We start from the raw sequence: 12,178 nt of genomic DNA, 5'->3' as shown, positions 1-12,178 counted from the left end.
AGGAAAAAGAATATATTTCTTAATAATTTTTATATTAATTAAACATTGAAATAATATCTTAGGTATTTTGGATTAAATAAAATATACTATAATTATTCTTTATTTCATCTTTTAAAAGCCTTTCAAATGTGGCTACTGTAAAATTTAAAATAACATATGTGATTCATACTATATTTCTACTGGACAGCACAACCCTGGACAAATCAGACTATTTACATTTCCTGAAAGTGCCTCATACTTTCCTGCCTTCATTCACACTGTTTGTACCGTTTGCAACATCCTCATCCTTTTCTGCTGGCCAAATTCTACCCTTGGTTAAAGGCCTATCTCTGGCGCCACGTACTGGACAGAGTGTTTCTCCAACACCAATTGCATGTGCTCTCTCTCGAGGCAGCCTAGCAAGTAGTGCAGACTCTGGAGCCACCCTGCCTGGGCTCAAACCATAGCCCACCTCTTTGAGACAGCTGTTGCTGTTAGGTGCCATTGGTCGGTTCCGACTCACAGCGAGCGACTCCATGTACAACAAGAACGAAACACTGCCTGGTCCTGCGCCATCCTCACAATTGTTGTCATGCTTCAGCCACTGTTGCAGCCACTTTGTGAATCCATCTCGTTGAGGGCCTTCCTCTTTTTCGCTGACCCTCTACTTTACCAAGTGTGATGCCCTTCTCCAGGGACTGGTCCCTCCTGACAGCATGTCCAAAGTACGTGAGATGAAGCCTTGTCATCTTCTCTTCTAAGGAGCATTCTAGCTGTACTTCTTCCAAGACAGATTTGTTTGTTCTTCTGGAAGTCCATGGTATATTCAACATTCTTCACCAACACCATAATTCAAAGGCGTCAATTCTTCTTTGTTCTTCCTTATTCATTGTCCAGTTTTTGCATGCATATGAGATGATTGAAAAGGCCATGGCTTGGGTCAGGCGCACCTTAGTCTTCAAAGTTTAAGGCAGTTTCCACATTTATAAAATGGTGATGATACTAACTTTATCAGTTAGCGTTCTCCAGGGAAACAGAGCTGATAGGATACACACACACACACGCACACACACACGCACGCACTCACCAAGGGGTAGAATTTGACCAGCAAAGAAAGGTGAAGACATGCCATGTGGTGGAAACAGTGTGAATGAAGGCTGGAAAGTTAACCATATCTACAAAATACCTTCACAGCAACACCTACATTACGGCTGGAATAAATAACCAGGTACTGTAGATGGCAACTGGGAGCCCTGGTGACACGGTGGTTAAGAGCTCGGCCACAAACCAAAAGGTCGGCAGTTCGAATCCACCAGCCACTCCTTGGAAAGCCTATGGGGCAGTTCTGCTCTGTACTATTGGATCACTGTGAGTCGGAATCAACTTGATGGCAAAGGGGTGGATGACGACTGGTTTATAGCCTAGCCAAGCTGACACATAAAAGTAACCATCACACCAAAGATCCCATAGATTTTTCAGATTGGTTAAGAAAATGTTTATATAATACTAACATAGTGACAAGAGCTCAATAAGTATGTTTTTAAATTCACGGCTGCTCACTGTGATAGAGTCAAGCTACCCATGCCATACCCAGGCTACACCTCATGACAATGGGGAAGGTGGAATGGGGAGGGCATGGGAGAGTAGGGGGGACCTGTTACAGGATGGGTGCAATACTTTGGAATTGATTCTTCTGTTTGTCATGGGTCACTCTTAGGTCTATAAAATGCTTCTGACTTGTCTCTGGCTCTTGAGAGTCTTGATAATCTCTCCTGATTATACACAGGACAACTGAGAAGGAGGGTAAATACTGCCACTGGGTACCTTTGTTTTAGGCTCAGATATATTGGCTTCACCTGACAGCCTTTTAAAGACATGATAAAGAACAACCTTCCATCAAACATTTCAGGTCTGGGGAGCCACTCTGCAGATTTGGCATTTGCTTGTTGATTTTATTAAAAAGTTCAGCCCATTGGAACCCTTGCATGTGCAATCTGAGTGACTTCACCAAGACAGCTGCTCTCAAGCATCCAAGGAGCTGTAGGGAGCTTGTGAATTACAATATGAACCAAGATGCTCAACAAGATTCCCTGGATAATGGGTTTTCCAAGTCATTTGTGCTACAGTGAAATTAAAAATGTAAAGCCTGAAAGGAAAATGGTAAACACATCTAAGCCCATACTAAAAAACCATTGCAAGTTTTCTAGACACAAAGCAAAAAAACCCCAATCTTTACCACCTAAACTAGAATTCTCCCAGCAAGAATATAACATGACAAGAATAACTCTGGTAAATAAAAACTACATGTTGAATTCTCCCTGGGGAATGTCTTCATCTGTAATGATCTCTCAGAAATGTTTTTCAGGAGCAGCAGGTATTACGTTGTCAGGGCAGCGACATTGCAGGTATGCTTCGGGAAGCTCTTTCATTACAAGCTTCTGTTTTTAGACATTTAAAAACTTTTTTTTTTTTTTAAGTGAGCTTGTAAAAGCTGGTTGCAACTGATACACCACATACTTTTAATTAATTTGAGGTTGGGTTGAAGTGCCTGGAATTACAGCCTTCATCACTTTTTAGTCATTCACCAGCTCTTGGAGACACCCGTTTGTGTGGTTGCCTAGCTCCAAAATACCCCTTTCTCTGAAGCATCTCACTGGCTGTAAAGGTTGACCTTAAGCCCCTGCTCAGAGGGAAACACCTGACATAAGCCGGGCCAGATTCTCTCTTGGGAATTTCAAACTTGTAGTGGAGAGATCCACCACCTGTCTGTCAGTTTGTCAGACTGTGGTGGTTTCTGTGTTCCTACGATGCTGGAAGCTATGCCACCAGTGTTTCAAATACCAGCAGGGTCACCTATGGTGGACAGGTTTCAATGAAGCTTAAGACTAAGACAGACTAGGAAGAAAGGCCTGTTGATCCAAAAATTAGCCAAGGAAAACCCTATAGATCACAACAGAACATTGTCCCATATAGTGCTGGAAGATGAGCCCCTTAGGTTGGAAAACACTATATACAGTGGCTGCCACAATGGCCTCGAGCATACCAAAAATGATGAAGATGGGGCAGGACTGGGCAATGTTTCATTCTGTTGTACACGGCGTTGCCGTGAGCTGGAGACAACTCAACGGCAGCCAACAAGACCAACACTAAAGAACCAGAGGAGTCTCTGGAGTTGATTTATTGTCAAGGTGGAACCTAGGGAGAAGGTCCATGACCTGCTGCTGCTAAGGTGTCAGATTCTCTGCAGATCTTGCCCACATCCTTCTACCTCTTTATTCTTCTACTAAGTTCACCTCTGATGATTAAATAAGAGTCCAAGTTGATCTCTGGGGCTTGCAAATTAGAAAAGCCTTAACCAGATCCCTACCCGAGTTTTCCAAGGTGAAGTAATGCACTGTTCTATCGGCTGTTAATAACACAGATGGGGCATGTGTTGTTGGTTGGTAAGAGGGCAGGAGACTTTGCAAGGTGGTTCCCCAGTGGCCTCTCTAAGCTGTTGTCAAGGGCCAGGATGAGTTTATGGCATAAACACATTAGCTCAGCTTACTGTCATAAAGAATGAGGCTTAAAGAACTACAGCTCCAATAACATCTCCATCAAGCTTTCTTGGATATTTGGGCTAAAAGGGACAGCATCCTCCTTGGAATTCCTACCAGTCTTTCTTTATGCCCCTCGTTCGACTTTTATCATCTCCATTTCCCTGCAGTTGTCTGAGAACTGGTCTTCTGTCTCCTATGGCTGGAAGAATGTAAGCTCCTGGAGGGCAGGGGCTGTGTCTTGGGATCCTCTACGTTGTGAGAACTTGCAGTTGAGGAGCACAGAGTAAGTCTTCAGTACATGGTTTCTGAGTGTTCATCAAGCCTGACATGCAGGTTTCCTGTGTAACCAGCCTGAGGCTCAGGATGGGAATTGTGAAAAGAGGACAGAACGGGCTTGGATGCTCCAGCTGGGCAGACAAGTCCGACCTAACTGAAGGACATGAAACAGCCTATCACCAGGTGTTAGGTGGCACAGTTCGGAGTCAGCTCAGCCTGGGCTGAAAAGCCAGCAGATCAGACTCCAGCTAATAATGAGCTCTGCTATTTTGAAATTCTAACTTGTTCACCTTTGAGGCTGAGAAGACCTAGTGGGTCATTTTCTCTAATTAACACCTCCCAGGAACAAGCACTTACTGATGAAAATCAAAGATTACAGCCTTGAATATGGATTACACCTCAACATAAAGAAAACAAAAATCCTCACAATTGGACCAATAAGCAACATCATGATAAATGGAGAAAAGATTGAAGCTGTCAAGGGTTTCATTTTACTTGGATCCATAATCAGCACCTGGGGAAGCAGCAGTCAAGAAATCAAATGACATATTGCATTGGGCAAATCTGCTGCAAACGACCTCTTTAAAGTGTTGAAAAGTGAAGATGTCGCTTTGAGGACCGAGGTATGCCTGACCCAGACCATGGTGTTTTCAATCACCTCATAGGCATGGGAAAGCTGGAGAATGAATAAGGAAGCATGAAGAAGAATTGATGCATTTGAATTACGGTGTTGGTGAAGAATATTAGATATACCACCGACTGCCAGAAGAACAAACAAATCTGTCTTGGAAGAAGTACAACCAGTATGCTCCTTAGAAGTGAGGATGGCGAGACTTTATCTCACATACTTTGGACATGTTATCAGGAGGGATCAGTCCCTGTAGAAGGACATCATGCTTGGCAAAGTAGAGGGTCATGGAAAAAGAGGAAGACCCTCAAGGAGATGGGATGACACAGTGGCTGCAACAATGGTGTTATGGACTGAATTGTGTCCCACAAAAATATGTGCTGTAAATCCTAAACTTTATGCCCATGGTCATAATCCTATTTGGAATGAGTTGTCTTTATGTTAATGAGACAGAATTAGTGTAGGCTGTGTTTTGAGTCAATCTCTTACAAAATGTAAAAGGAGCAGATTAAGGAAGCAGAGATCCTGGAAGACTGATGCCAAGCTACATGGAGATCTCCAAGGAACAAGGAAACAAGCTGAAGAGACAAGAACCTTTCCCCAGGGCCGACAGAGAAAGCCTTCTCCTGAGTCTGCACCCTGAATTCGGACTTCTAGCCTCCTAAACTGTGAGAAAATAAATTTCTGTTTGTTAAAGCCACCCACTTGTGGTATTTCTGTTATAGCAGCACTAGGTAACTAAGACAAATGGGTCAAACATAGCAATGATTGTGAGGATGGCGCAGGACAGGGCAGTGTTTTGTTCTATTGTACAGAGGGTTGCTGTGACCCAGAACCAACTTGACAGCGCCTAACAACAACAGGGACAAAAGTCTTCCATCTTGCGTGCCCATTATCCGGGGATATTTATCGTTCAACCTCGCATATGGGTTTTTCTGTCTTTTCTGCATCAATCGGATTGTTACAATAATACTTTGTAGTTGTGTGAAACCTTTATTTCCTAGTATTTTTGGCCCTGTTGTCTCATTTATCTTCACAACAGCCACCCCCACTCCAGGGGCAGGAGTCGTTATGTCCCTCTTACAGACAGCACAGAGGGCTTATTACTAGCTCAATTCCACAGTGCAAATTAGGACAGCGGACCCGGTGTTAGACCCCTGGAACAGGCTGTGTCGGAATCCCATCCTGTCACATCAGAGCCTCCTCACTCCGCAGACTCTGAAATGCCATCTGGTGCTGCTTGTGAGGTGGAATTAGGCACCCAGGAGTAGCCACATTTCATCAGTGTCAAGGGCAAATTTAACAGCAGCGAGGGATAAAGACAAAATCTTCATTCTGAAAGTCGAATTTTATTTAGAAATTGGACTTTTCTGAATTTGGCTTAGGTGGCATTGAAGAGCTGTGTTTCAGGGCCATGTGGACAGCAGCTGGGAGTGGTTTCCTGGCTGGGAGGGGGTGTCATCTCCTAGTGAGATAGAAACCCAAAACCCAAAACCAAACCCATGCCATCAGACGTGTAGCAACCCTGTAGGATGGAGTAGAACTGCCCCATAGGTTGTCCAAAGCTGTAATCTTTATGGAAGGGGACTGCCACATCTTTCTCCCGTGGAGCAGCTGGTGGGTTCAAACAGCCCAGCACTTAACCACGGCACCACCAGGGCTCCTTGGAGTTATTACATAGATACTTGCAAAGTAGTAATTTTTAAAATCTATTCCTTGGACACTTAGGAGCCAGTGTTCTTCCTACAACTTAGCCTGAAATATTATTAGTGAAAGGCTACATATTGGGATTTTTTTTTTACATAGCCCTTGGGGTAGTTTAATCAAAGTTTTCTGATGACTTTGTATCTTGGGTTTACACACTGCCTTCCTCCCCCAAAAGAGCCTGGGAAAGGCATGAAGAGGGAAGAATTCATTCAGCCGTATTTGTATTTCTTGCTTCTCAGCAAGGACTCGCTAGTCTATTCTAACCTGGCATGTCTCCCTTGACACTCCAATCTCGTGTGGTTCTTCCGCCTGGACTCTATTTCCCTTCTCTCCTTCAAGGCACAAGTCTTGTGCCTTTCTCCTCACCTACATGTCTCTTGGGGTGTGCTTCCGCCTAGATAGTGGGTCCCTTAAGGGCAGAAACATGCCCTTTGCTTGTACATTCCCCCTACTGCACAGAACCCTATTCTGGACCCCAATTTCAACTGAAGGTGGAAGAGGAAAGAGGAAGACATTCAGACAAGATGTCTGGAGACTGGCTTTTTCCTGTGGCATTGAACTGGTGGATACAGCACACTTCATCCTTCCAAAGTCTCTGGTTGTGTCTTACAGTAAAGTCTCCAAGTTTAATCTCTTTTCAGTAGGCACAACATGCAAAAAAAGAAATTGCCATAATTATTATTAGCATTTTCATACTAACAGATTTTTCAGAAGCTGTTTCCATATCAAGCAGATCAACCTTTCTGTTGTCATAGAGACAAAGATCTTTATATAACCATGAGCAAGGTGAGATTTTTTTTTTTCCTTCTCCCTTCTTCCAGTTGCCTGGAACTAATACGAAACAGAAAGGAAATTTTTTAAAATCAGTTTTCTTTCTTTTCTTTTTTTTTTCATTAATTTTAATTAATGAGTGACAACTTGGGAGGCTATTTTTGTATTATGTTGTAGATTTTAAATACTCATGCTTTTAATAAAATATGGAAGTGGAGGAAAGGTATAAATGATACCATTTTCAAAATGTGTAAGCAGTGGGCTTGTCAGTAATCAATAATTATAATCCATGTACCTTTTATTTGTTTCTTTTTAAAACCAAAGAGTGAATTTTAGATGGAGGTCTTAGAAGGCAGGGCTGCGAAGGACTGGGATGGTTAAAACATAAAGTAGCATCTATTGAGGGGCTGATGATGAATTGTAAGGTGCTCTACAGCACTAATCTCCTTCTCAGAACTGGGAGTGCTCCCCTTCTCACCGCAGAACTAAGTCCAATGGATGAGTTGGCACAAGGCCACACCCTTCTTCTCAAGGAGTCTTCTCCCAGAATTCTAGTTCTCTTTTATTTTTTTATGAACACCTAATAACTTGTTGGAGCCCTGGTGGCTCAGTGGTTAAGAGCTACGGTGAGCTATAGCTGTTAATCAAAAGGCCAGCAGTTCGAATCTACCAGCCACTCCTTGGAAACCCTATGGGGCAGTTCTGCTGTGTCCTACAGGGTCACTGTGAGTTGGAACCAACTCGATGGCAACAGGTTTGGTAATAACTTCCTATTCATAGCATTTTTCTATCTTATAATTATCCTTTATCATTTCATTTACTCATCATCAAGAAAAGAGGATTCTATCCTCAAAAAGTTAAACAGAATTACTGTATGATCTAGCAATTCTGCTCTTAGGTGTATACACAAAAGATTTGAAAGCAGGAACACCAATATGTGTACCCCAATGTTCACTGCAGCACTATTCATAATATTCACAAAATATTCACGAAAGGTGACAATAGCCTACATGCCCATCAACACAGGAATGGATAAACAAAACATGGTACATACGTACAATGCTATATTACTCAGCCATAAAGAGTAATGAATTCCTGACGCATACTACAGCATGGATGAACCTTGAAAACATAACGCTGAGTGAAATAAGTCAGGCGTAAAAGGACCAATATTGTCTGATCCCACTTACAGGAAATACCTAGGATAGGCAAATGCATACAGCAAAGTTTATTTGTGGTTTCCAGGAGCAGGTGGGAGGAAGGGGTAAAGGGTGGCTCATTGCTTCAGGAACACTGAGCTTCTATCAAAGGTGATGGAAAAAATTAGAAATGGATAATGGCGACGATTGGACATAAAAAACATAACTAACATTTCTGAATTGTGTGTGTGAAGAATGTTAAAATGGCAAATGTTTTGTTACATATATATTTACCACAACTGAAAAAAAAAAAAAAAAGAAGATTCCAGCATCTACTTGTCCACTTTTCTGGTCCTCTGCCTCAAAATTGAGTTATACTGTCTCCTTCCTTCAGGACTCAGAAGTATCCCTACTCTTTCTAAGACTAACCCATCCCTAACCAGGCCCCTATGTTCTTAGACTGATGCTCTTCTCCCAGCCCCATTGAGATCATAGTCCATCAGATGTTATTCCTCGCTCATCCCTGGTCTTTGCAATCTGTCCTTCTCCATGGATTCCATCTCCATTCCTTTCTGAAGAAAAAAATAATAATAACTTCCCTCATTCCTGTTTATTTTCCATCTATCTTTGAGTTCAAGGTTTTAATTTTATCACAGCTGCCTTTTTGCAATAAAGAGATACGGTGTATGTGGATGGGGGAGGTTGGGAAGGAAGGTTTATGGCATAAGGATGTTTAAAACATTTTTCTTGCTCTCCAGAAGATTATGTCCTTCATGGAGAGCAATGTCTTGGCTCTCAAACTTGAGCATGTATCAGAATCACCTGGGGACCTTGACTCCCCCTCCCGCCTAGCTCTGGATTCAGTAGATTGGGGCTCAGGTCTGAGAATGCGTTTCTAATAATTCCCTAGGGGATACTCATGCTGCTGGTCTGGGGACCATATTTTGAGAACTACTGCCTTAATATAATAACCCTTCTCCTACTCCTTTTGTCATGTGGATGCTGTGTTGAAAAAAGTTATTCTGTTTTGGTCTTCATAGGCTCCACCTCCACAGAGTTCTCACCTGAAGGATGAGGCCATCTCTCAGTTATCTGGTCTTTGGGAGACCCGCCCTTGGGAGGTCACAGCCCTTGACTGCGTGAAACCCTAGGTAATTAGACCTAAGGGGTCTAAATGTTCAAAAGATGATGCTCCCAAGTGGTGGGTGCTAAAATAGGACCCGTGTTCGGAGGAAGTCAATGGTTCTCCAGGATCTCACATGGATGGCAAAGGCTGCAGGGCCTGGAGAATCAGCTTGTTTTTGAGAGCTCGATTAGCCAGCTTCAGACTGCTGTTGTTGTGTGCCATCGAGTAGATTCTGACTCATCGCAACCTTATAGGACAGAGTAGAACTGCCCCATAGGGCTTTACGGAGCAGACCACCAGGTCTTTTCTTCCATGGAGAAGCTGGTGGGTTTAAACCTACGACCTTTCTATTAGTAGCCCAGTGCTTCATATTATGCCCACTTCCCACTTTCATCCTCAAACCTGGTCAGCCCTATAAAATCTTTTTAAGGGGCTCCAGGCTTCTCTAAACTGTGATGTGGGGCAGAGAGAGAAAGGTAGTTACTATTTTGTTTTCTCCCCCACTTGAGCCCTCTCATGGGCAGAGGTACCTCCTGAGGCCAGCATGGCGGTGGCGGCAGAAATCATTGAGCCATCTCGGGTGGAAGCTGAATTCTAGAAAGAGCTGGGACTGGGTCCACTCTTTCCTGCCCTCTCCCCCTAACCAGTGCCAACTTTGGAGAAGCTAGGAGCATTTTTTATTAAGGAAGGAATAATCTCCTTAGGAGCCCTGGTGGTGCAGTGGTTAAGAGCTTGGCTGCTAACCAAAAGGTCAGCAGTTCAAATCCACCAGCTGCTCCTTGGAAGCCCTGGGGGCAATTCTACTCTGCCCTATAGGGTTGCTATGAGTCAGAATCAACTCGACAGCAACGGGTTTGGTGTTTTGGTTTTTAATCTTCTTAGACAAGCAAGTACAAGAAGACAATTAAGAGAAAGAGTCCCATCTTTGTGACTCAGTAGCTGTGGGACCCTGGGCAAATGATTCTATCTCCCAGGATTTTGGTTTCTTTCTTTACTATAAAGGTAATCGGTGGGGAACAGGGCGAGGATCAGGGCTTGGTCATCTCTAAAGTCTCTGAATTCTCAATTTCTGCTATGCTGTGTGATAAGTGGAAATCCTGGTGGCCTAGTGGTTAAGAGCTACAGCTGCTAACCAAAAGGTCAGCAGTTCAAATCCACCAGGTGCTCCTTGGAAACCCTAAGAGGCAGTTCTACTCTGTCCAATAGGGTCGCTATGAGTTGGAATCGACTTGTCGGCAACGGGTTTGGTTTTTTTTTTGGTTGGTGTGATAAGTACCAGGCAAGTGTGAGAGGCTGTTAATGCCACAATCATTCAAAAGAGCCAGATGGGAGGCTTGGGAAGGAGGGACAAGGGCTCAGATGTGGAAGGCAAGTTCCATAGATTTGTTGATTGATCGAAACCAATTCTATCAGCATGGTTCTCTCCCTTGGGGAATGGAACTGACAAGAGAATTAATGGAAACTAATTAATATAAACCCCTCAACCTTTAAACTGTATCTCCCAACCACACTTAGTCCCAGAAACGCACTAACTCTTCCAGGGGGAGAAGCTCAGCCCCTCAGGAGGGAGGCGGACTTCCCTCTGTGACCTATTGCCCTGACAGACTGCTGGGGGCAGCAGGCCTCTCCTCCCCCAGCACCGAATTCCCTCACCTATAAGGGTCAGAACTACTGAAGACCTCCACCAGCCTGTGCCTTTTTGATATTTTTATGGCCATTTTTTCCTTTCTTTCTTTTCTAATAGCTTTATTAAGATGTGATTCACACACCATAAAATCCACCCATTTAAAGTGTACAATGCAATCGTTTTCAGTATGTTCATAGAATTGGGCAGCCATCATCACAGTCTAATTTGGGAACATTTTCATCACCCCAAAAAGCCCTACTCATTAGTAGTCATCCCCCCTCCTCCCGCCCCCCACACACGGGTCTTGGCAACTGCTGTTGCTAATCTCTTTTCTCTCTGTGGATTTGCCTAGTTTGGCCGTTTCATGTAAACAGAATCCTACAATATGTGGTACCTTCCTCTAAACGGAAGAAAGGTGTAGGTGGCACTAAAGGCTATTCCTGCCCCCTTCCACTCTTCACGCCGTCATTTCAGCACCTCCACCTGCTTCCTGAGGTATACAATTCTCTCAACCACTCCGTGAGCGTGGAGGTGGTAGGTGGTCGGGGGAGAGGTGGCAGGACACAAGGCCTTTGGTTAACTAGACAGGCAGCTTGAAATGCAAGTACATCTGGGGCAGGGGCAGAGGGGTGACCAGTATGTTCAGAAAGGTGTAGGTGGGCACTGTTGGCAGAGGTGGGCCCACTAGCAGTCCCATTGAGTTACCAGGGCACCCCTGACCCTAGGGCCTGAGCTCCTCATTCCTAGAGGACCACAGGGTGCCAGAACCCACAGTAACGTACGCTGACCTGGCATACACTTCTTGGGGTAGCAGCAGCTGCCAATTTAAGGGCATCACACCCATATCCCCTTCCAGTAGTGGCAGAGTTTGAGGGCTTCTCTTGGGACATCTGAGCAGGTCCACGCACCCTGCCTTAGCCCCAGCTGGGGAGGACGGTGGGGACAGAGAGAAGGAGCGGGTCTGCGGGTGCCAGGGGCAGGATGGCGAGTCCGCATGGGGAGCTCAAAACCAAGCAGCGTCACCGGCTGGCAAAGATGACCCCAAGATTTGGGTTCTCATCCCCCTAAAAGGTGGTCAAGTTTGGGAGGGCGCAGCGTCTATCTTGGAGCTTCTAGGCAAAGGGGCCACAGGGGCAGGGAGGGAAGGTGGCCCGGAGCAGGGAAGGAAGATCCCGAGGTGGGGCGAGGGCGCCGGTACTCACAGTCGGGAGAGGCCGGCCCGGGGGCCGTGGCAGCGCAGGGCGCCCTCGGGCGGGCAGCTGCAGGGCTCGGGGCAGCGCGCGGCGCGCAGCGCCCGGGGCAGCGGCAGCAGCAGCAGCAGCGACAGGAGCGGCCACGGCGCCGGGGACCGCCGCCCCATGGCCGGCGAGCCTGAGCGCGGCCTCC

The 12,178-nt window shown here is 45.1% G+C and overlaps 1 protein-coding gene across 3 annotated transcripts in view; it reads right to left on the bottom strand.

The window, feature by feature from the left end:
* Positions 1-12,178, bottom strand: part of LHCGR (luteinizing hormone/choriogonadotropin receptor) — a 71,611-nt gene extending 59,433 nt beyond the window's left edge. For all 3 annotated transcript variants that reach the window (XM_049870545.1, XM_049870546.1, XM_049870543.1), the window contains exon 1: positions 11,995-12,178. In XM_049870545.1, the coding sequence (XP_049726502.1) occupies positions 11,995-12,152 (158 nt within the window). In that variant the 5' untranslated portion in view covers positions 12,153-12,178. The remainder of the gene's footprint in view (positions 1-11,994) is intronic.

This window comes from Elephas maximus, chromosome 26, assembly GCF_024166365.1.
Source record: "Elephas maximus indicus isolate mEleMax1 chromosome 26, mEleMax1 primary haplotype, whole genome shotgun sequence".
Lineage (NCBI taxonomy): Eukaryota > Metazoa > Chordata > Mammalia > Proboscidea > Elephantidae > Elephas > Elephas maximus.
This window is presented reverse-complemented; position numbering and strand designations above follow the sequence as displayed.